A 25,195-nucleotide genomic window follows, 5' to 3' on the forward strand; every position below is an offset into this window, starting at 1 on the left:
TGAAAGGATGGCAATTTTGAAAGGTTTAGGGACTGGCAATTATGACAGGTTAGGCAATATCAGATTACATGAGATGCCCAGGATCACACTGGTTGAGCAGGGAATCTGGGATTTGCGCCCATTCAGCAATGTATGCACATTATCACTTTCCTTTCCAGTTCTTACCATGAAATTAAATAATCCCATTTTATAGAACTGATTTGGAAAGTACACAAATCACATAACCCAATATGTCAAATTTTAAATACAAGCCATCATAAGCATATCATGCAAAATGGGAAGTATTCTATCTTTACTGTCTCCATCATCAAGAGGAGTAAGTGCCAGCATAATTATTGATGTGAGCTTGAAAGATTTCATCTGGGTTTTAATTTCTTGTTTTGAAGCTTGTCATATGCCCAAAAGACTGCTGTAATTGTTATTAATAAATATGTAGAACAACCTTTGAATTGTACAAAAGGAAAAACGTTTTTTTGTGTCAATTTAGCAGACAATTTAGGAGAGGCATGTGATATCTGGTCTGCTCTCTTCTGAGTAGAACCGTTTCCTCTCAAATGGCCTACATAAAAAGAAAGATCAGATAATGGGCTAAACAATGCCACCAGCACGCAAGAATGCAAACCTTTCCACAGAATACAGCACAGTAATGTGAGTAATATAAGATTTGCCCAGGATCACTGTGTCGTCTGCTAGCAAAACCAGGATACAAGCATGAACACTTTAGTCCACAGTCTTAAGTTTGGCTACCTAATCACCTCTCAGACTAACACTTATGCTCCTCATTATAGGGGGCTGCCTAGGCTTTACAACTCCCCATCTGAACAAACCAATTTCTAGACCTTCACTACACTGATGCTATGTTTTATAGCATCCACTATCTGATGCAGGTGCATTGCTGAGAATAACACCTGTTGTGCTACAAAACAAAGTACATACACATGCAGATGTATTAACTTCAGACATAGGGAAGGCTGGGCCGACCTTGCTGTAATTTGGTATTCATAATCTTGCATATAAACACATCGCAGCACTTACTTTCATTAATATACATTTCAACTTTGGTTACTGCACATGATCAATATTACCCCCACGGAAAGGTGAGAATGCTACAATAGTTATGCCATATAGTGAACACAGAAACCATGTATACTACAGTGAACACAGAAAGCATTACAGGATGAATTGATCAGGGCAAAATGTACCTGTCAACAACAAAGAGGCAATAGTTTGTCTTTAGAACCTTAGCAGCATGCCATAAACAGCATACCATAAAATATCCTGACGTGTGTTATTAACTTTTGTAAACAATGTGAAATGACTTCTTAAGATCAGACAGCATTGTGGAGCCCCCTCCAAGGTAGGGGACCGGGGCAAGTGCCCCTTTTGCTCTCCCATAAAGACGTCTCTGCACGTGGGTGCCCACTTGGGAAGCTCTGGGTGATTACCCTATTCTTGAAACTACCATTACCAGAAGGCCTTTGGAAAGGCGAGAAAGGTGTCAAAGTGGTCATACAGGGGTCTTTTAAAATCCTGTCTACAGTGGAAAGTCTTTGACCGGCAGATGATAGTAAAGCTAAGGGAAGTGAATCCTGCACCAAAGAACTGTTTAAGAACTGTGTGATTAACACATTTGGCAGGCGTGAACACGACGGAGGGACGCAGATGAAAAGGCAGCAAAGGTTGAATTCACAATGAATAGAGTGTTGACAAGAGTGAACCCGGCAGAGGGATGTCCACAGCAAACTGCTTAATAAGACATTAAGATTTGTGAATGTCACAGAAGAAATTGTTTTGAGAAACCCTAGTAAACCCGACGGCGGGAGGCTAAAATTGAGAAGGGTCTGAGCCTGGAAGAGGGGGATGTAGGGGTGAAAAGGCATCACGCCAGGCACATGTGAAAAGGAACTCTTTGTTTATTATTTTTGGACACATCAGGTCCACCGAGGCAAGAGACTTTTTGTAGAAAAGAGACTTAACCACTAAAGACCCTGATAGCTTAGAGCGGAACTGTTGGCTCGTGCTGGGAAAACACGAGCGTGTGCTATCCTCCGGCATCCTACCTTGTTCCGTGCTCAAAGCATGGAGAAGGGAGACCCCCGGCTACCGAATCCTGACTTATTATTCATAAATGCTTCCTTCTTTCTTGTGAACATTATCCCACACTCTTTTGTATTTAGCATAAGGATTGGCAATAGGTTTTATTTAGGATAGGCCATTTTTATTTGACAAGACACCACTAGGAATGCCTTATTATTAATTGATGACCATAGCCTGCTCCCATCTTAGATTTAGGTTTAGAATAGACATTTTTCAAACCTTCCTATATAGTTTAATAAACACCCTGGAACGGTGATCACTTGTGTTTGTCTTTGCTGTTGCTACCATGAGTTCCTTACAAGGCCTTCCATTTGCATATTTGCATTTCCCATTTGCATATTTGCATTGTTACACAGTAGTAATAGCATTTGTGATGTCATCATTGGTGTCATCGGTAAGGTAATTTGTGATGTAGGGCCTCATTACAACCCAGGCGGTAAGTTACCGCCTGGGTTGTGACTTTACCGCCATGGCGTAAACTACGTTTACGCCATGGCGGAATGGGGATTTACTGCCCCATTCCGAGGTGAGTGGGGCGGTAAATCCCCATGTCCCATTTACCCTTCCCCATTCCCATTTTTGCCCCATAGGGCATAATGGGAGTGGGGAAGGAGTTAATTACGCCACCGTAAATTACGGTGGCGTAATTAACTCCGTGGTCCCTTAGCGCCATGGATTTTAACACCTGCTAAAAGCAGGTGTTAAGTCCTCCATGGCGCTAAGGGACCTCGTACTCAAGCGGTAAGGGTCGGCGCTGATTACGGCGCCGTAAACCCCTTACTGCCTGAGTTGTAATGAGGGCCGTAATCTTTGAGCATCTTAACCATAACTACACGGGTGCTAGTGCAGGCTGTGTAATATATGTATATATATATATATATATATATATATATATATATATATATATATATATATATATATATATATATATATACAGAGAGAGAGAGAGTGAGAGAGAGAGACAGAGAGAGAGAGAGAGAGAGAGAGAGAGAGAGAGAGAGAGGTGGAGAGGGACAGATGGAGCGAGAGATGGGGGAGAGATGGAAGGAGAGAGCGAGGGAGAGACAGCAAGAGAGATGGAGAGAGAGAGCTATGGAGATATATAGCATGAGCTATAGATTGAACTGAATAGTAGAGTACTGGTGCACGCATAAACATTGGCATTCAATTTTAATTGCACCCTTGCAGAAGCTTTTCTCTTCACGTTTGACCCCCATGGCTTCTGCTCTTTTGACTTTCTCTCTAGTTTTGTTTTTGTTTCAATTTAAAAATAATAAAATAACCACCCTTTTGTTAAGCATTTGAGTTCATGTTGCGACACGCACAGTTGAACTCCTATGTTTCTGTTGCTTTCCATTGAGTTCAGGGGAGGCCTAAACGTGCATATTGCACAGGAGGGCACCGCGCCGCCTGCAGCAGGATCAACCTCTCTCTTATTAAATGGCTTCCTTTGTTGCTTAATTGCCACCTTATCACACTTTCAACTAAAGTGCACAGCACCGTTTTGGATTTTTTTTCCTTCAGCTTCCCAAAAGTGCATATTATCATACTTAATACTCTGTCACAATACAATGATTTTGAAGCTTAGGAGCAGAATAATTTCGGAGCCTAACTGCCCACACACTCCAGCTTTCCTTCTGGTTGCAGCGCTGCCGCGCCGGGACCAGGCCTACCTCGACAGGAGGGGAGCGGGAAGTCCCATGAGGCGCTGCTCTCGGAGCTGGACGCGCAGGTCAACAGGGCGTGTCCTTCCAGGAAGTAGCCCACGTTGCAGCTGTATCTGACCTTGTCGCCGATGCTGAACGTCGTTCCTTGCTGCACCCCGTTCTGCAACCGTCCCGGGTTACCACAAGTGTGACTTGGTAATACTGTTATGAAAAAAAGAGAGAAAGGCAGGGTAAGCCATACACAGCTTGTTCAAATCTCGACAGAGCATGGTTTATGAAGCACAATATGCCACGGACAAGCATCAGCGTTTTGAAACTACTATGGACGTAATCCAGCACAGTACAAAAGCATAGGAACATACCGTAACATAACATAACTACTGCGCTCCGCCGGCAATACATCTAAAATCCTGCTCTAAAGTAATAAGTCAATTAATCCCTAACCTTATTGCTTCTTGTTTATTTCTGCCGTTTCTAGCCTGCATACACTTCCTTACCTTACTTGGACCTGGATTTCCATCTACAGACACTTTAAACACAAATGCTCCCCTGAATCTTTTGCCAGAGTCTCCAGGGCAAATCCGATATGCCTATATGGTGCACTTCAATTTACAACACAGTGTATCGCTTGTGAAATTTGCTTACGACAAAAACAACTCTCAAGGAGCTTGTGAGCATTCTTAACGTAGAGAGGAAATCTTAGAGCCGACTAAACATGGCGATAACAACTGTCTCGATCCCCACAGGGCCCCATGTGTACTTGACCCGTAGAATTTATATATTACAAGGCTCCTTTTAAATTATTTGACCCTAAAGGCATGTTGGCCTGTTCTTTGCTTATGAAGACGAAACAAACCAGAGGAGTTGCCATTTTGTCTAGGGAACACCAAAAAGTCCTTTTTATTGCTTTCCTTTTTTGCTAAATGTATAAGAGATTGAGGAAAGCAGTGTTATATCCGGTCTTGAGAAAGCCAAAGTTGAGAACATGTCATCCAGCTTCATAAATTGGTGAGCAGGTGCAAGTGGATCTAGGTCCCGTAGCCTAAGCCCTGCCCACCTTTTATTCACTGCCACCCATTTCCCTCACTTAAGCAGCCCTCCAGCTTCTTTTCCTTGCAGTTGGTGAGCGGGTACAAGTAGATCTGGGTAGCTTGGCCTAAGCCCCACCCAAATGTTTAGCCCTGCCTCTTCCTTTCTGCTCTTAACTCTTGGATTAAGGCTGTCTCTCTCCTGGACATCCAAAGTGAAAGGCAATCTCTGTTTAGATCAGTTCAGACGGGGAGGACCCAGAGACCAAACTCCTGCTCAGACAACAGGTAAGCATGCACCAACATGTGTTGTCTTCCTCCGTCCCCACAGGTCATCGCCACCGTCAACAGGCAACAGCAACAACATCGCCCATCCTCTAAGGCAGCGGTATTCAAACTGTGGGTCGCGACCCCCTAGGGGTCCGCGGGTGCATCCCTGGGGGGCCCTGAGATCTCATCATGAATTTAAAAAAAAAAAAATTTAAAAAAAAAAGCAATTTTTTTTTTTTTTTTTTTAGATTCGTAGAAATGATAGGGGTGGCTCACATGGTCGGGCTGAAGCATGAAACTGTCTCAGGCAACAATGAAAAAGTGACCCACAGTTGTAAATGGATATTCATTCCTTTAGTCACAGACTGGGCATCATTACAACTATGGCTGTATGGTAACAACGGTGCCGGTAAGCTACTGGCACCGTTGCTACCGTACCGCCATAGTAAGAGTTGTGCTTGCGTGTGCCTGCCAGCCCACCAGGTCTGACCTGGTAGGCCGTGCGGCACCCGCGAGCACAGTTCGTTGGCTGCACCGGCACCGTTACGAACGTTGCCGGTGCATCCGAGCCCCCCATTCCCATTGAGCCCTATAGGGCTCAATGGGAATGGGGATCTACCGGTACCGGCACCCACGAAAGGTCAATTATGTCCGCCTAACTCGGCATGACCTGGTAATTGCCCATTCGCGGGTGCCGGACGCGGATGCCGGATGCGGATGCAACTCCAGCGGCAGCCGTGCCGGTTTTACCAGCACAGCTACCGCCAGAGTTCTAATGAAGCCCACTGTTTCAATAGTACCCAAGGGGGTGCTTTGTGTTAAAATGTAAGTAAATTGTGATATATTCAGCAACAACGGTCAACATTACTAACTGCATAGTTAAGTAACTCATCAAACTGGTCCACATTGGCCAAAATGGTGGCCCATTTTGACTGGCCCACACTAGCATTTTACATTTTTGATACAGGCATTGCCCTATAGGCCTGTCCGAGCCTGGCGGCTCATCCATAATGGCGAGGGGGCGCCCACCCAGTGGCCCCTCACCCATTATGGAGGAGCTAAGGAGCCAGCCCAGTGAAACAGTGAGCACTCCCTCAACTGTTTTATCTAGCTAATGGAGTGCTCCTGGGCTGGCTGAACTGTCAAAGGGAAACAGTTTCCCTTTGACAGTTTAGTTTAGTTCCCCAGCCGCACATGCTCACTGAGCCATGCAAGTGCTGGGGCGTTTTGCTTCGCCAGCATTGCATAGCTCATTGGAAATGCTGGCTGGGGCACTGCATGTCTGTATGTCTGAGGGGGAGCTCCTGCGCCTCCTTGCACATACGGACAGAGCAGCCAGAGCAGGCCGTTTCAGCACCCACACGCAGGCCAATGCAGAAGGTACGCTTATGTTCATTGTTTGTATTTAAACATGTGTATGGATGCGTGTATGCTTATGTTATGAGTGAGTGTATGGTGAAGGATGCTCATGTGAATGATAGAGTGATTGCAGTATGAATGTGTGCACTTCTCAGACCTACCCTGTCTGCTGCCTTAAACGTAGCACTTGCAAATTGCTGGCTGCACTACCACTGTTTGTTGCCTTTATTATTTATTTATTTATTGCTATTTATCTGTTTCTCCTCTGCTTCGCACTTTCCACTTCTCCCCCCTTCAATGCACTTTTCCCCTCCCCCTCGCACTTGTGCGTTCTCAATGTTACTGGGCCTAGTAAGATCGCTGTTTTCTTCTCCTCTGTTCCCCTCCCTTGCCTTGTGCTCTGAAACACTTGTGTACGAGCGCGATAGAAATAAAATATAAATATCAATATCAATGCCTGCCCCCTGGACTCCCAGCACCAATTGCAAACTGTTTGGCTATTTACCCATTTTTTGTTCAAAGTATGCTCTACAATGCAACATTTTAACCCATTATTTAAAAAAATTCACAGGGGGAAACCCCCCCTAACCTCCCCTTATTGGTTCGAGCTCCCTCACTATGCTCGGTCGGTATTGCATTTTTGGCAGAAATAGTTATGCCCTCCACTTAAAAAAAAAAAAGAAAAAAAAAATCACCAGCCGCCACTTGCCCTCAGACTGTTGGGAACGGGATGGGGGAACCCAGGGATTATGGTGGGAGCCCAATGGGCGGGAACCATGGGATAGTGGTGGGAGCAGAGTGGGGAGAGCCCAGGGTGTGTGATGGGGTGGGGAGAGACCAGCGACTGGGTAGGAGTGGGATGAGGGAGCCCAGCGACTGTGATGGGAGCAGGTGACGGCGCGCAATATATACTGTCCATTTGGCATTTCTGGGGGGTCCCGACCTGCCCAAATTTTGCTCAGGGGGGCCCTGGCCAAAAAAGTTTGAAGACCACTGCTCTAAGGCATGGGCTCTGCAATGCAGTAACCTCACCCACATTAGCTCCAAGCCTGTCAGCACCTCCTCACGGTCCATATAACGGAAGTTGATGCTCGTCAGCATCAGCTCAACTATCACCTATGCAGCAGACATCACCAACCTCATCCCGGCACAAGACATTGATGCCATCTTCATTGCCAAGATCATGGGTGATTTCCCAGGACAAGATCACAAAACCTCCTCTTTTCTCTACAACAATTTAAGATACAGAACCCACAAGAGTTGGAAGGTCATGGGATGGACGCTGGAGCGTCATCCAGTTGATCAATGGATCCCTTCATAAAAGGAAGGCACATTAAGCGCTTGGTCCTGAAGAAGACGACACAGTAGCTGAATCCTCAGTGAAATCAGTCAGCCCTTGTTCCCTGATAGCCTTTCATGTACATGAATACACGTTGTTAAAGCTTGCACTACCCTGCTTGGGTGTGTGCATTGGGTGGTGCACACAATGTATTCTGTCATCACTCCTTTTTCCAAAGCATAGTTCACCGTGCTATTACACTTAACCCGCACTCCATCAAGACACACTGCATTGCGGGTACATAAAGGAATGTATGTAACGATATTCCCTCTGGAAGTTTCTGATTCTGACAAAAGAGAACAATTGGGTCTTACTTGAAAGCTACCTAGTGTTTTTTTTTTTTTTTTTTTTTTTTTTAACAGTATACACCATTTATAGTTTAGCGGATGAACAGTTTCTCTCTCCTTTCGTTTTAGACAGGTAGCACAGCACCGCTGATCTGGGGACAGCACCCCCATATAGAGACAGGGTGTGTGTGCTTCCATTTAGGGTGCGCATCAGCTTTCTTAGTCAACATTGCAATAATACATTTTGATTTGTCCATCTCCCCCCACATCTCCATCACCCAGTGTACATGTGAAGCATATGACAGGGACAAGGCAAACACTGGAGAAAGGAAGGAAGGAAGGAAGGAAGGAAGGAAGGAAGGAAGGAAGGAAGGAAGGAAGGAAGGAAGGGAGGAAGGGAGGGAGGGAGGGAGGAATGGAAGGAGGGAGGGAGGGAGGGAGGGAGGGAGGAAAGGAGGGAGGGAGGGAAGGAGGGAAGGAGGAAAGAAGAAAGAAAGGAGGGAGGGAGGCTGGGAGGGAGGAAGGAAGGAAGGAAGGAAGGAAGGGAGGAAGGAAGGAAGGAAGGAAGGAAGGAAGGAAGGAAGGAAGGAAGGAAGGAAGGAAGGAAGGAAGGAAGGAAGGAAGGGAGGGAGGGAGGAAGGGAAGGAGGGAGAGAGGGAGGAAGGAAGGAAGGAAGGAAGGAAGGGAGGGAGGAAGGAAGGAAGGAAGGAAGGAAGGAAGGAAGGGAGGAAGGGAGGGAGGGAGGGAGGGAGGGAGGAAGGGAAGGAGGGAGAGAAGGAGGGAGGGAGGGAGGGAGGGAGGAAAGGAGGGAGGGAGGGAAGGAGGGAAGGAGGAAAGAAGAAAGAAAGGAGGGAGGGAGGCTGGGAGGGAGGAAGGAAGGAAGGAAGGAAGGAAGGGAGGAAGGAAGGAAGGAAGGAAGGAAGGAAGGAAGGAAGGAAGGAAGGAAGGAAGGGAGGGAGGAAGGGAAGGAGGGAGAGAGGGAGGAAGGAAGGAAGGAAGGAAGGAAGGAAGGAAGGAAGGGAGGGAGGAAAGGAGGGAGGGAGGGAGGGAGGAAAGGAGGGAGGGAGGGAAGGAGGAAGGGAGGGAGGAAAGAAGGAAGAAAGGAGGGAGGAAGGAGGGAGGAAGGAAGGAAGGAAGGAAGGAAGGAAGGAAGGAAGGAAGGAAGGAAGGAAGGAAGGAAGGAAGGAGGGAGGGAGGGACGGAGGAAGGAAAGAAAGAAAGAAAGAAAGAAAGAAAGAAAGGAAGAAAGAAAGAAAGAAAGAAAGAAAGAAAGAAAGAAAGAAAGAAAGAAAGAAAGAAAGAAAGAAAGAAAGAAAGAAAGAAAGAAAGAAAGAAAGAAAGAAAGAAAGAAAGAAAGACTCAGCTGCTCCTGCCGTTGCCTCCATCTCTTGTATTATGCCTGTGACCTTTACATGCATTTTACTGCAGGACTCGCTCTTCTATTTTGGGAGAAGTGTGCGGTATTTACTGAAGAGATCCGAGTGTGAAATGCCAGAGTACTGAGCACATTCGAGCAGAGAGGCCCCTCCAGTGAAGCGGAGCATATTGCACAGGAGCGCACCGCGCCGTATGAAGGAGCGGGCAGAGCCTGTAAAAAAGCAGCACGTACTGCCTGTAAAGATTCACAGACAGTGACACTGCAGAACACTGGCTATAATAGAGCACACGGCGTGTAATGGAGCCCAGCCTGCGACACAGACAACACTGCATGTAATGGCGTACACATGATGAGCTCAGCAATACTGCTTATAACCAAGAAGACACATGCTAATGCTGACTACATGGAGCACACGCTATAAGACAGAGACCACTGCCTATAACAGAGAACATCCTACGAAACAGAGCACACTGCCTATAATAGAGCACGTCCTACGAAACAGAGCACCCTGCCTATAATAGAGCACGTCCTACGAAACAGAGCACACTGCCTATAATAGAGCACATCCTATGAAAAAGACAGGCACGTCATTTCACCAAAAAGCCAGGGGTAGCGGAAGTGACATCACACGACCCTTGACCCCTTGTGACATCACAGGAAGTGATGTAATTTGACCCCACCCCGAAGTGATATTGCGGGATGCGATGGAACGTGACCTTTCACCCACTGACAAAACAGGAAGTGGCATCACATAGCATTGTACACTACAAAAAATATGGTTACAATATCACTATAATGTGATGTACATGTCATACAAGAATGGATCACCATATGTATCGTTAAAAACAGTGTGTATAGGCCCATATTACCGAATTACTAAGAATCCAAGCATACGTCCATAACCAAATGATAATGATGTGTTATTATATAGCACTTACGCTTATGCGATGTATATAGAAAAAATATACACCCAATATCACCCAACCTGTGTTGGTACTCATTTATCAACCTCAGAAGGATGAAAGGATGAGTTGGGGTGTTTAAGAACAGACTAAATCAGTGGCTCACCTCCTGAAGTGAGCCTGAAATAAACATTTAATGAGCCTAGCAATTATTGTACGGAATTGCAGAAAGACACATTATTTGGTATTTCTAATCTTTCTCATTTAGTGTCAGTGCTGAAACTGTTAGACTTGTGGCACTCCTTTTCTTATTTTTCTTCTTTTTTTTAAGGGGCTTTAACATGAAAGCCAGCCACTCCAGAAGTAAAGAGCCACATGGTGCTGGCCACAGCCCATGAGCTTGCATTACAAAAAAACCAACAAAAAAAAACGTTTTTCTTTTGTTTTTCTAGAGGTTGCAAGGGAGACCACAGAGGTCACAAGGGAGACCTCAGAGGTCGCAGTTGCGACCTCTGGCGACCCCTAAATGACGTCCCTGGAAAAAGAGTACACTTCCTATAATAGAGTACATCCTACAAAACAGAGCACACTTCCTATAATTGAGCACGTCCTACGAAACAGAGCACACTGTCTATAATAGAGCACGTCCTATGAAACAGAGCACACTTCCCATAATAGAGCACATCCTATGAAAAAGAGTACACTTCCTATAATAGAGTACATCCTACAAAACAGAGCACACTTCCTATAATTGAGCACGTCCTACGAAACAGAGCACACTGTCTATAATAGAGCACGTCCTATGAAACAGAGCACACTTCCCATAATAGAGCACATCCTATGAAAAAGAGTACACTTCCTATAATAGAGTACATCCTACAAAACAGAGCACACTTCCTATATTTGAGCACGTCCTACGAAACAGAGCACACTTCCCATAATAGAGCACATCCCATGAAACAGAGCACACTTCCTGTAATAGAGTACATCCTACGAAACAGAGCACACTGCCTATAATGGAGCACATCCCATGAAAGAGAGCACACTTCCTGTAATAGAGAACATCCTACAAAACAAAGCACACTTCCTATAATAGAGCATGTCCTACGAAACAGAGAACACTTTTTTAATAAAGGATATCCTACAAAACAGAGCACACTTCCCATAATAGGGCACATCCTTTGGAACAGAGCACACTGCCTATAGTGGAGCACGTCCTACGAAACAGAGCATACTTCCTATAACTAAGCACCTCCTATGGAAAAGTCGCAAGAGCCATCTTAGACGTCTCGACCAGCATTCAAGATCCACCAACCAGCACAGAGACAATTATTCCTGGCCCTAAACCGCAGCGCTGGATAGCCTGAAGACGTCCGTCCAGCCTTGCTTGCCGACCTGCCTGCCGCCTGGTATCCGCATTTATCTCCCACCACTAACTCTGTCTCACCCTGGAACCACCTTGATGCTGTCGAGCACCAAGAACATCTTCAGCACCAGGTACATTGTGGTCCTGCCCCCCCCCCCGGTCCTTCTCCCAAGGCCCCTAGAGACAGTTATGACCCTTTGCCCCTTTGGTGCTGGAACTAAATAATTTTGAACTGTAAGACTGATTACTTTACCAACTATCCCTTCGTGAAACTGTCTGTACTCTCTGTTCCTTTACAGTGTGGGTTGTAATTGTAGTGCGCTAGAACTGTCTGTTGTAGTAATAATAAAGTAGATATCTGAATACAACCTTGACTGGACAGTCCCTTTTATCATTGGGTAATAATTGTATTTTCGCTGTGTTGCATCTAACCAACGATTCACAAACTTGTGGAGATAAGCCTGCCGCTCCGTCCACATTACCAAAATTGGACAAGGAGATCTTATAATTCACTTGTATTACAATCTGTTCAGATCCCTCCTGTTGTACTAGTTGTGTGGGGTTGATTGATGGTTTAGAAACCGATATTCGTCCCTTGACCACTGGTGCCCGGAAGTTGATTTGTCACACCTATAATGCACTAGATCCTAAGAAACAAAGCACACTGCTTATAATGGGGCAGACCTTATGAACTACTGACAAGACGACTGATCACCACTGTCAAGGTCAACTACTACCAAAATGCCATAGCCAAGACTAACAATGAAAACAGTGCCCGCTGCATCAAGTCTCTGGCCAACCCACCTGTACCACACTCCATCAAAAACTCTACTGCCATCAACTCTTTCTTCATCAGCAAGATTCACATGATTCCCTGATACATTGACACCAAGGCTACAACTGACTGCACACTACACACCTCATCTCTCAAAAGTTCCTGGACAACGTTCAAGGCACTCACTATGGAAGACCTCACTGCCACCCTAGCATCCCTCATGGCAGCATCGTATGTGGAGAACATCCACCCTGCCTCTGTACTCAACAGCTTTCATACTGAAGCATTCCTTGCGTACCTGACAATCATCAACAGCTCCCTAATTCAAGGCACCATCCCCTTGACCCAAAAGACTGGGCACATCCTTCTGCTTCTCAAGAAACCAACACTGAACCTTGACAACCTCAGTAACCACTGCCCCATCACCCATCTTCCTTTCCTAGATAACATCCTTGAGAAAGCAGTAGCCATGCTACTCTTCCAACACATCCAAGCCAACAACCTCCTGCAATCCTACCAATCTGGCTTCAGACCCAAATGCAGCATAGAAACAGCTACCATCAAGGTGATCAATAACACCCTTAAATCCTGGAGGGTGTGCATCCTTCCCTCCTGGTTCTCCTTGCCCTCTGTGCAGCATTTGACAGAGTAGACCACCAGACACTCACTGACAAGCTAAACTGACATATGTTGATCAACACGATTGTCCTAGCTGTTTCAAATTATGCATTGCTAATCACCACCAGTTTCTACAAATGTACTCCTCCAGATCACTGTGTGCACCCATCACCTGTGAAGTCCTGCAAGGATCCATCCTCTCCCCTGTGATATTCAATCTTTACATGGGACTACTTGGAACCCCCCTCGCTCACCACAACATCCAACATCCATATCCACCAATGTGCAGATGACCTGCAGCTCTACTTCGAAATATCCTCTATTGAAGGCAACCACAGGCTCCCCAAGACTAAATTCCTTCTCCTGACCAACAACACCGAACACACTGACATCCAGACCTGTCTCACTGCTTTCCCCTCAAGGGTGTCACACCCCAGCTGATCACCTGTGGCAAGTCCCTTGGCTTCAACATAGCAGACACCTCTCCTTCAAACAGCACATAGGAAGTAAGACACAAACAGTTTGGTACAAATGTTCTCTCCTTCGAATGATCAAGCCCTCCATCCCAGAAAAAAAAAGAAACAAAAAACATCAGATCTGCTGTCCAAGCCTTAGTTCTCTCCCACCTGGAAGGATGCAATGTTCATTTGGAAGGTCCTCCAAGGACTATCCTTGCACCCATGACACCCCAGAGATGTGTCCTTCATGCTGCACCACTACTTAGCAAAGGCATCAAAAATTAATCCATATCACCCTGACCCTCATCAAACTGCACTGGCTCCCGCTGCAAAACATGTTGCATCATTTAGTCCAAAAGCTACCACACTGACAAACTTAGCATCTCCAGAGGCCTACAAACCACCAGAAGTAAAGACATGTGCATACTTGAACTCCAACAGTGCAAGAAAGAAAGAACCAAAAGACAGAACTTCTCTGGCTAAGACCTAAGACTCTGGAACCTCCTTCCCATCAACATCAGACTGGCCCACGTCCTTCTGCAGTTCAGGAAGGAGCTCAAGAGCCTCCTCTTCAAGGAATGGCTCCACCCTAGCATCTAGGTCCAAACACCCTGAACCCCATCCTACTTGAGACTGGGTGCTCTGATCCTGACTGTTTACTCCCCTGGTTGCTTGTAGACCCCTTGCTGGCAAATTACCCCTCTTCCCCCTTTCCTGTTGCTAAAGCCCCACTCCCTTGTTTCTCGGCTCACCTCACCATCCTCTTCCCCCTAGGATTGTAAATCGCTGCATTGCTTCTCAAAACGATGTCAGCACTTAATACATGCCCCGATAATAATATGGATGAATCATTCTAATAAAAAAGCATAATAAACACAACCACACTATTTATAATGAAGCAAATGGCGTTGCATTAAGGGTTATCCTATTAAGTGGTATTTGATTGTTCTTGAAGTGCTTTCGGGGTCACAGGAGGATAGCACCCTTAAAGCTTGAGCTGGCCATATTCCACTGGGCCACACGGTTCTCGCTATTGAAGCATTTCCAGTGTATCTGGAGTATGCAGCTCCTTTGAATGAGGGACATCCTTTGACAGGGCAGTAGAGGGCCACTTCTGATGATGCGCATCTTGGATCGCTGTGCTATGCGGTTCCTGCTAATGAACAAGATCCTGTAAGACTAGAGCGTTTGGTCTCCGCCCAATTTAGGACATCCTATACCACCGAGGCCCATCAGCATGCTATCATGTATTTCAAAGCACACAACAGGCTTTAGATCTGTGTTCTTCAAATCGGGGGGCTGGGCTCCAACTGGGGGCTGGGCCCCCAAGTGGTGTGCAACAGATGCCTGAGGGGCGGGGGGGGGCAGACTCTTTAGAAAGGGATTAAGATGGCTGTTTTTAATATGAAAAAGGATTACTGTGACTGTTTTTAATAGAAAATATAAGCAGTAGAAAATCTGATTAAAGTTATGCACCAAATTTATAAGCCATCCAAGAACTGCATTTCACCAACCCTGTAATGCTGAGGTGTTCGCAAACTTCACAGGACTGTTTGCGAACATCCGAAATGTTTGCGACGTTCTCGGCAAAAAACACCAGTTTTTTTGCTTCTTGCAGCCATATTCCATCCCATCCTCATCACCCCTCGCCTCCCCAGAGATTATTTGATAAGTTTGACAAGTGCAATGTTGTGTTTTTTAATATGTTTGTACCGCAATGTTGGCGGATACCGGCAAATGTCCGCGAATCCAAGATGGCAGGCGTTTCCAAAAATCTGACGCACATCACGCTCTTCACCATCCAATCAGCGGACACGTCGCATATCCGCGGACATGACGCAATCCGATTAACCAATAGGTGTCCTGTCCGCGGAGCAAACAGGGAAGTGTGTCCGCAGAGTGGACATAGATATCACTAATTTTTTGTGACCTAATGTTTGGTAATTTAAAAAAAAAAAAATACTGGTCGGATTTTCACCAAATTTACAAAAGCACGCTCTCGGGACCAAGCTGCTGCTCCTGCCGCAAATTTGGTGAAAATCTGTCCAGCGGTTTGGGCTGTAGGCGTGAGCAAAGTTTTTTGCTCATTCTGTCTATGGGAAAAAAAGACATTTTGGGACCCCCCCTATAACTTTGCCCCCCCAGACCACACCTCACCAAACTTTGCAAAATTCAGAGTGGGCCATATACTATTTTTGCAGCAAAGTTTGGTGCGGATTCGTCCAGGGGGAGCGAAGTTATAAGCCGCCCAATAAGTGCTCTTCCTATGGGATTAGCAATTTAACCATACCGTGGCTGTGTAATATACATTATTATAGCTAAGTTTGTGGATTTCTGGTGTTCTATGCAATCATTAGATCACCAGAAAATACATGACCTTACCTGTGATTGGCATGGCAGTAAGTGACCAAGTTGTGTGACCCGTCCTGTGAAGGTAAGTCTTGGTAATGAATCACAATAACTGCAGAAGAATATGTGCAATAAGGAATTGGGTAGCAGGAGAAGAGAGTGGCCAAAGGGTCCAGATTGCACTTACATGGTAGCAGTAGCATGAAAGAATGGTGATCCAGACCCTATGAATGTTAAACTCGTGGGTTGACAAAAGTGGTTAAATCAATGCTAGGCTTAAAACAAAAACCACAAAAAATGTGGTGAGAATGTGGTCCTATTGGATATGAATTGAAACTAAGTTTAGGAAAATTCATTACTTTGTAGAGAATGAATATGTACCTGGATAGGTCAAGAAATGACTGACTCAGAATTGAATATGGTGGATGGTGCACCATTATTCAAGTTGCGATCATCCCCAGCATGTCAGAATAGTAGCATGCCTATGATAAGGATAAACGCGAAGACCAACACCATAGATTAAAAGTTGGCTCCACGAGGCTTAGGCATAAAGAGTACATAAGCGAAGGTAAAGGGAATGGCTAGCAGTGCAGCAAGAACCTCCCTCTTGAAATGGCGTCCACATGGTAGCTGAGTTGACGTAAACGTTAGCGTCCATTTTAAGGCTATCTATATGGTCATTTCATATGGTCATCATGTTGAAAGTTCTGCACAGAGTAGCTAAATGTTAGTGAACCATGATGCAAGAAAAAACAGTGGATTGGGTGATTGCAGAGTAGCAATTATGGAAAAGAAGTACATGTGAGCTAGCACCCGCTACGTCAGTTATAGAGTCAGTAACCAAACAGAGAGACAAAGCCGAAGGCTGAATTCCTTTATAAAGTCACTCAACTGTGAGGTGGTTTGCAACGTCCTCTTTACATATGGTAAGGGATATTTTATCAATGACATTTGTGATGTCATCTTTGATGTCCTGGGTGTTAGTCATAGCAGTGCACAGTGGTGCACAGTGGTGACGCGAGTTATGGTTGCTTAGCTTACATAACTGGCGAATTTCAGGGGTTTTTCGGTTTTACTTGGAACCATAACGTCCCTTTAACAATGTTTTTTCACTGAATTTCATAGGTTTTTAGTAGCGCAACTTAAGCATAACGTCCCTTTAACAAAGTTTTTTCATTGAATTTCATAGTTTTATTAGTGCAACTTAATCATAAAGTCCCTTAACAAAGTTTTTTCATTGAATATATATATATATATATATATATATATATATATATATATCATCATAAGACTCCCTGTGTTATGGTATTTATTTTTCTGTCATTTCCGTCTGTATTTATACACATTTATTTTTTGTCACATAATAAGATAATTTCCAACCAGTATTTTTCTGCATTTGTTATAATAGAAAAAGAAATGCATTTATTAAAGCACACATGCAGCCATATAGGAAAGAAATGCTATCTCCATGATTGCCATAACAACAACTGGTTGCTCATGTGACTGCTGCTGTCTTAAGATATATGCTGTCAGCTATTTGAAGAACTGTAATGCTATTTTTATACAACCTTTACACTGTCATTACTGCCAATCTGCAAAGAGATTGCCTGCATTGTATGAGTGACACAATAGAGAACCAGACTGAAAGACCTGTTTTACTGTTTTTATAAACAATTACAGACAGAAGGCAGATTGATTTCTGTCTGTATGTATGTGTATATACCAGCAAAAACGGAAAATGGGAAGCCTTAATAATGCACCGCAAAGTCTTACGGGATTATTGAATTCAAAACCCTGATGAAGACTGGGCGTAAAATTATAGTTTACATGTTGAAACATGTCGGTATGTGCTTAGAGGCATCTATAATAATTAGTAAATGAGTTGAACTATAAAACATTTTATAATCATTTCTTTTTTTACAATGTAATATTTTCTGCATATATGTATTTTTGTACTTTATAGTTGAGTTGTATTTTTGTATGACTCGGGAATGAATGTTGTGGATGAATGGTGTATATAACATTGATATCACAAGGGGGTGGGGAGTTGTTTCCATTTGTTTTTATAAATTTCATTGACCAGATGCATCCCAATGGATTTCGTTTGTCTTGTGTAGCTGAGAGCTGAACACTCTCAAAACACTTTTGTGAGACAACAAGCAGAATTGCCCTTTCACATAGATTTCTACTTTTAATTTCCAGCTATTGTTTACCTGAAATTTTAGCCTCAGAAATCACATTTACATGTAGGGCGTGTCTCTACTCAGGGAGGTGTGTAGATGGGCAAAGGCGTTCTGGGTGCCTTCGTGATGTTGTTTGTGTTCAACTGTTTAGGCAATCATGTAAAACAAAAATTACACACAAATGCACCGTTTCAGAACAGTGAGCTGAGGTCACTCATGACACGTTGGGAATGGATTTGACAAAGACTTTTCAAGGCGTGTTTTGAGTGGATGAACATACATCTTAATAAGCAATTTATATCTGTAAACATTGCTTTGAATAATCTGTCTGCAGTCCTACCAAACAGACAAAGAAGCATCAATATTTCTTGCCAGGACCCTTTAGTCCTGTGACACCCTTTCTTAAATTGGGAAGCTTGGTGTTAAAATCTCTGATTGGCCAACAGTTATGTACATATTAGTGAGGTGAGGGAGATCGGCTTGACTAATAACCCCTACATTGTACTGCAGGCACACTAGTGCAGTGCGGACAGATACACGCATCACAGAATGCTGGGGCGTACGGTCCATGAGCGGGAGGCATGGAGGAACGAGGCACGAGGCATGTATGCTATGCAAAGGCAGAACTTGGTTACAGTGTCTTTGCTCTCACACTTTCTGCCAACCCTGTGTGTATGTGTGTACTACCTCAGAAATTATTTGTTTTCTACCACAAATCTCCTCTGATGAGATTCAGGGAGATTTTCCTTCCAGCCACAATCTGCCTTAATCTCCTCTACTGAGATGCGGGGAGACTTACTTTCCCGTCACAATCTGCCTGAATCTCCTCTACTGAGATTCAGGGAGATTTTCCTTCCAGCCACAATCTGCCTGAATCTCCTCTATTGAGATTCAGGGAGATGTTCCTTCCAGCCACAATCTGCCTCAATTTCCTCTACTGAGATTCGGGGAGATTGTCCATCCCGCCACAATCTGCCTGAATCCCCTCTAATGGCCACATCTTCAGAGACGTTGGGAGAGGTTCAGGCTGGTTCAGTTTAATTCTTGGAAGAAATTAAAACCTCAACAAAATAAGGGGAAAGGCTTCAAGAAGGGTTAGTAGAAAGGGAGTCCTGTGCACATGTGAATGATAGCCAGGTGGGACAGCTCATTAAACTCCTCAGCGAGATATCTCACTCTGATGAATGCATCTAGAGCAGATATCTATGAGTAACCAGCAGATCCTAGGTGTCAATAAATCAGCCTTTCACCCTTCTGAAGTTGATCAATTTAGTAACGTTGAAGTGATGAATTGTAAGATTGCGTGTCAGATCATGAGTCAGTCACTTGTCATGCATCCTGTGTTTGCTTTCCATCATTCAGGGGTTTTCACATTACACATTATTGAGGTTTATAATATTACAATGCAGATGACACTCAAGTCCTCATCCCCCTCACTGGTTGTTACGACCACGATTCCAAACTTCTAAAAACCATCTACCTTAAGATTCAGGCCTGGATGGCTACTAATGGTCTTTGCCTCAACGACGACAAGACGTAGTTGATGATCTTGGGTCCCCAGGCGCGCCTGAATAAACTCAATATTAGATACTCTTCTTTCATCATTGACGGCAGCACTATCAATGTCTCCAAAGAAATAAAAACACTGGGGGTCTACCTTGACTCAGCTCTGTCGCTCAAAAAACAGGTAAACAGTGTGGCTTCATCCACGGCCTACACTAACAAACTGATCTATGGCTGCAAAGCCTACCTGTCCATGAGCAGTTGCCTAACGCTGGCTAGAGCTCTCGCTCTATCTAAACCCGACTAGTGCGACACTCTCTTCCTGAGCACTTCTGAACACAACCTAAATAAACTCCAGGTACTACAGAGTAACTCTCTGAGAGCAGTCCTCAGCCTTCCCAGATCCTGTCACATCTCAACTCACAGACAGAGCGCCAACTGGCTACCCATCCATGATAGAATCGCACTACGCACCCTAGCCATCACGCACAAATGCCTCACAAACTCAGCCCCAAAATACCTGGCAGACAAATTCTGCAAACACCAACCTACACACATTCCCAGATCTACTCATTCCCGCAATCTGATGGTACCTAGATTCAATCTAAAAACAGCCAGAGGAGCGAGCTTCCCAGTACAAGCTGCAAAACGCTGGAACTCCATTCCCATCCCTCTCAGATAAGAACCCTCCTTCTTCTCCTCAAAGCCAGTATAAAAAACTGGCTGAGCAAGAAGCCTCCCCACTAAGATGCCCATAGAGCTAAACCTTCCATGCCTATTTTTGATTCCGATAACCCTGTGTCTGTTTTACAATACTATACCTGCATGTCTTCCGTCCTGACCAACATGTAACCAGGGTCCTTTATTGTTTATATTGCACTCGATTGTAATGTGCCGGCACTTACTGTATGCATGTAACTTCTACGTTTCTGAAGCGCCCACCTACCTCAGGGTTTGGCGCGCAATACGAATATTAAACAATTACAATTACAATGCAAGTAATTCATAACATACATGGACCTCTGAAAAGCCTATTGGGCTGTGGAAGAGCGAGTCATTCGTTAGCGGGCACAAAGTTGCATCCTACCGAGTGTGCTTCCATGAGGACTACTGAGGTGCGTTCATATAAATAGGGAGAGCGTCAGTGAGCTCAGAAAAGCCAGCAGGGCCGAGGCAGAGTCAGTCACATGTCAAGAATTCATGATGTAGACTCTGACTTTCCTTAAAGGAGGATAGAATGGCAAAGTTAAGAGCTCTGTAGCTGGTTTAAAAAACACATAACGTATGTTTACCAGATATATGTCTAGTGATTACGCAACACTGGAACGTTGTGATGTCTTGTGTGTGTTTTAATCACAATGTCAGGTTGTTGCAGCTTCCACTCAAAACACCTGAGTTAACCATTCACCTGCCAGTATATCTCTGAAGCTTGCGTTGCCTCTCCCTTATGCCACGCTGAGACAGCTATGCTTCTGACTTCCCTTAACACCGTTAACACCTGTGCTTCAGTGGTGGTGGTGGGTCGAGTGATTGGCCAAAAACACTCTGTGGACCAACTCAGTAATGTTCCATTATTTTTGTGAATTGAATGCACTCTCTTTTCCTTACCATTCCGTCAGACAGGCAATTACCATAGATGCCGGAGGCGCGAGCCGCCATATGAAACGAAAGGTGAGGGGCAGGGAGTTAAATATGGCCATCGTTCAGAGAATCGGTGTAGAACTAATGTTTCATTTTCTGCAATGATAGTCAAATCCTCAATTTAATTAAATTACTAATGTCAAATCTTTAATGAACCTGCTTCTGCTTTGCTGCTTTCCGGCTCTCAAATTAATGGCTGGAACTATACCATAAATAGAAAATCTATCACTTTAAAGTCACTCTATAGCGCGCACTGCTCTTTAGTTAATGAAGTGTTAGATATCAGACAACCCACTTCTGCATTGTGCAATGTGGGGGGATCAGGCATGAGGAATGGCTTGAGAGGCGCATACAACTTCTCCGGAATCCATCACCGCACGGAGAAGGAGTGGCCTGCCCGTTCCATTCAGCCCATCTTCTCGGCAATGCACACGTGGCATCCAGGCCCACTAGAATGGCCTACGCCAACAGGATCTCCATTCGTAAGACCCATAGAGTTTGTGCAGGCGGCACCAGTTTCCCCGCTATCACCGCCTCGCACTGGAACTCTCTACCTTCTCACATTAGATTTATTGACTCTCACATAGCCTTCCGCAAAGCAATTAAAACCAGGTTATTTGTATGATTCTGTGCCTGCTCCCATCCCTACAGCTCGCCTATGGGACCTGATGTTAGCACCAGTTGAAACCTACCTCATTTCGTACTGCTAACTATGTTGTAACTACCCATGCATGATTTCATTCAACCACTGTTTTTGTAACCAAGATTCTCTACTGTTGGGCCGCTTTCTTGTAACCCTGAACCAAGCCTACTTACAATCTCCGGTAACAGCGCCTCGATGACTCTGGGCTGTAGCACGCTCTACAAATCCAAAAAATAAAATAAATCCTGTAACTGCCCCCATTGAGTACCACTGGCACTGGGAAGCAAAGTGCACAAGTGCAGACAATCCATCCTCCACCTCTTGTCTTGCATGATAAGTCGCTGGTGGGATAGGACTTGATACATTGCAAACTGGAGACACTCTTATTTGCAGTACTTTCTAGAGATTAAGTCAGTGAGGAAGGTGGCTAATCAGTCAGGCTCCTCAATTTCCGGGACGTACACACATTTATGGGCAATTTCCAGATATACGTCATCCAGGCATCTTCCGCTCTTGAACCTGATGGAGAATATGAAACAAGTTGAGGACGTACAAGTTGTATTTAACAAAGTCTTGGACCAGTGAATTCTTAGCCACAGAGACCCCTCTCCCACCAATTCTCAAGTAAAGTAAAGCCACCAAAGGAATGCTCAGGTCTATAGGAGAAAGGATCATTCAGCTTGGACTTTGCTGAGCTAAGCAAAGGTAGGGTGTTGTATTGAGTTAAAGAGGATGGATGTATAACAATATAAGGACGGGATGAGAAATGAGACTATCAGTTATAAGATTGCATCAGATCAGCAGATGATACAAGTATTACACAGCAGAAATGGTGTGTTATTTTAGTTACTGTTCACTGAGAGCTGGAATAGCATTGATTATGTTATGTTAATGAAATTTATTGAGCTCACGGTCACCGAGGTATCATGGTGCTAGGAAGAGAGCGAGGAGAGATTTTATTGAAATAGATACGTTTTCAACAGTTTCCTGAAAACAAGATGATTAGAAGACTTTTTAAGAACTAAGGGAAGATCATTCCACAGTCATGAGACGGCAACTGAAAAGGCCCTGCCTCCAATCGGGGAGCAGTGAAAAGTGTACCCGCAGTAACCAAACGTAAATGCTGTGTAGGGAAGTAGCGGGTGATCTTGCTGCAGAGATATCCGGCCCCCTGATTGGTGGAAGTGTATTGCTCATATTGATAAACCCACTTTCACATCTCATATGACAGAGTTGCTTTGGTTGCCAATGTATACTAAGGAGCTCGTCAGAAGAACTCCGATTTTAAGATTCGAAATAGTGATCGCAGAGGATGAAATGTTATCAAGCGGGTGATAAACTCTAGAGCACCAGGGCCAATCTAGAAAACATGGTAATTTTTTAATAGCCCCAGTTCTGGGACTGATTTGTAAGTTAATTTTTTCATAAGATCTTATAGACAGACAAGACCCCGGCATCATGGCAACAGGCTACCTGTACATAAAACAGTGAACCACGGTGACCGTAGCAATGTCACGCTGATTGCCCTACTTCATGCAACATGTACATATGTGGGTGAATTCTACTGAATAAATTAAAGAGCTGGGCGGGTTGTAATATCTCAGCTAAAGAGCACATTTTCTTCACACACAATCTACTTATCCTTAACGCTTTAATCAAGATTTCTTTGGAAGAAGACATCCACGGTTTGCCACCATCGATGATTTTACCCGAACCGTTGAGCCCCCATCTGCCGGAGCTGCCTGTGGAAAAAGCTGAGTGACCCGGCTTTTATTTCTGAAATATTAAACTCACTGAAAGTTCTCTATCAAAACACATTGGTTAAAGTAGGAATTGAGAATATAGGGTGTTTAACCTGCAAATTAACAATGGCTTAAAGGAAGAATGTATCCTTGCCCCATTCCTTTTTAGCATGTACTTATCGGATTTGAATATGACATTAGGGAAGGGAAAGCCAACTAACAATGAGCATACATAAGAGCAAAAACAAATAACAATGAGCATACGTCAGAGTAAAGCCACTAACAATGAGCATACATCAGAGTAAAGCCAACTAACAATGAGCATACATAGGAGCAAAACCAAATAACAATGAGCATACATCAGAGTAAAGCCAACTAACAATGAGCATACACCAGAGTAAAGCCACTAACAATGAGCATACATCAGAGTAAAGCCAACTAACAATGAGCATACATAGGAGCAAAACCAAATAACAATGAGCATACATCAGAGTAAAGCCACTAACAATGAGCATACATCAGAGTAAAGCCAACTAACAATGAGCATACATAGGAGCAAAACCAAATAACAATGAGCATACATCAGAGTAAAGCCAACTAACAATGAGCATACACCAGAATAAAGCCACTAACAATGAGCATACATCAGAGTAAAGCCAACTAACAATGAGCATACATAGGAGCAAAACCAAATAACAATGAGCATACATCAGAGTAAAGCCAACTAACAATGAGCATACATCAGAGTAAAGCCAACTAACAATGAGCATACATAGGAGCAAAACCAAATAACAATGAGCATACATCAGAGTAAAGCCAACTAACAATGAGCATACATAAGAGCAAAAACAAATAACAATGAGCATACGTCAGAGTAAAGCCACTAACAATGAGCATACATCAGAGTAAAGCCAACTAACAATGAGCATACATAGGAGCAAAACCAAATAACAATGAGCATATATCAGAGTAAAGCCAACTAACAATGAGCATACACCAGAGTAAAGCCACTAACAATGAGCATACATAAGAGCAAAACCAAATAACAATGAGCATCCATCAGAGCAAAACCAGCTAACAATGAGCATACATCAGAGTAAAGCCAACTAACAATGAGCATACACCAGAGCAAAGCCAACTAACAATGAGCATGCATAGGAGCACAACCAACTAACAAAGAGCATACATCAGAGCAAAGCCAACTAACAATGAGCATACATAGGAGCAAAGCCAATAAACAATGAGCATACATCAGAGCAAAACCAACTAACAATGAGCGTACATAGGAGCAAAGCCAACAAACAATGAGCATACATCAGAGTAAAGCCAACTAACAATGAGCATACATAGGAGCAAAGCCAACAAACAATGAGCATTCATCAGAGCAAAACCAACTAACAATGAGCATACATCAGAGCAAAACAACGTGGTTCCCTAAGTTTAAAGGGAGGGGTACATGCCACTGGAAACTGGCAAGCACTACTTTTTCACTGGTGAATTACTTTATATATCTTGTCCTTGAACTTAGTAATAGAGCCATGTCATTATTTACTACGAAGAAATGCGCCAAGAATGTGCATTGTCTAGGTG

The 25,195-nt window shown here is 44.1% G+C and overlaps 1 protein-coding gene across 1 annotated transcript in view; it reads right to left on the bottom strand.

The window, feature by feature from the left end:
* Positions 1-25,195, bottom strand: part of CSMD2 (CUB and Sushi multiple domains 2) — a 2,010,406-nt gene that overhangs the window by 1,227,751 nt on the left and 757,460 nt on the right. Inside the window, exon 4 of the mRNA XM_069622557.1 lies at positions 3,771-3,965. Coding sequence (XP_069478658.1) covers positions 3,771-3,965 — 195 coding nt within the window. The remainder of the gene's footprint in view (positions 1-3,770; positions 3,966-25,195) is intronic.

Source organism: Ambystoma mexicanum, chromosome 11 (assembly GCF_040938575.1).
Source record: "Ambystoma mexicanum isolate Mex_15411 chromosome 11, UKY_AmexF1_1, whole genome shotgun sequence".
NCBI lineage: Eukaryota > Metazoa > Chordata > Amphibia > Caudata > Ambystomatidae > Ambystoma > Ambystoma mexicanum.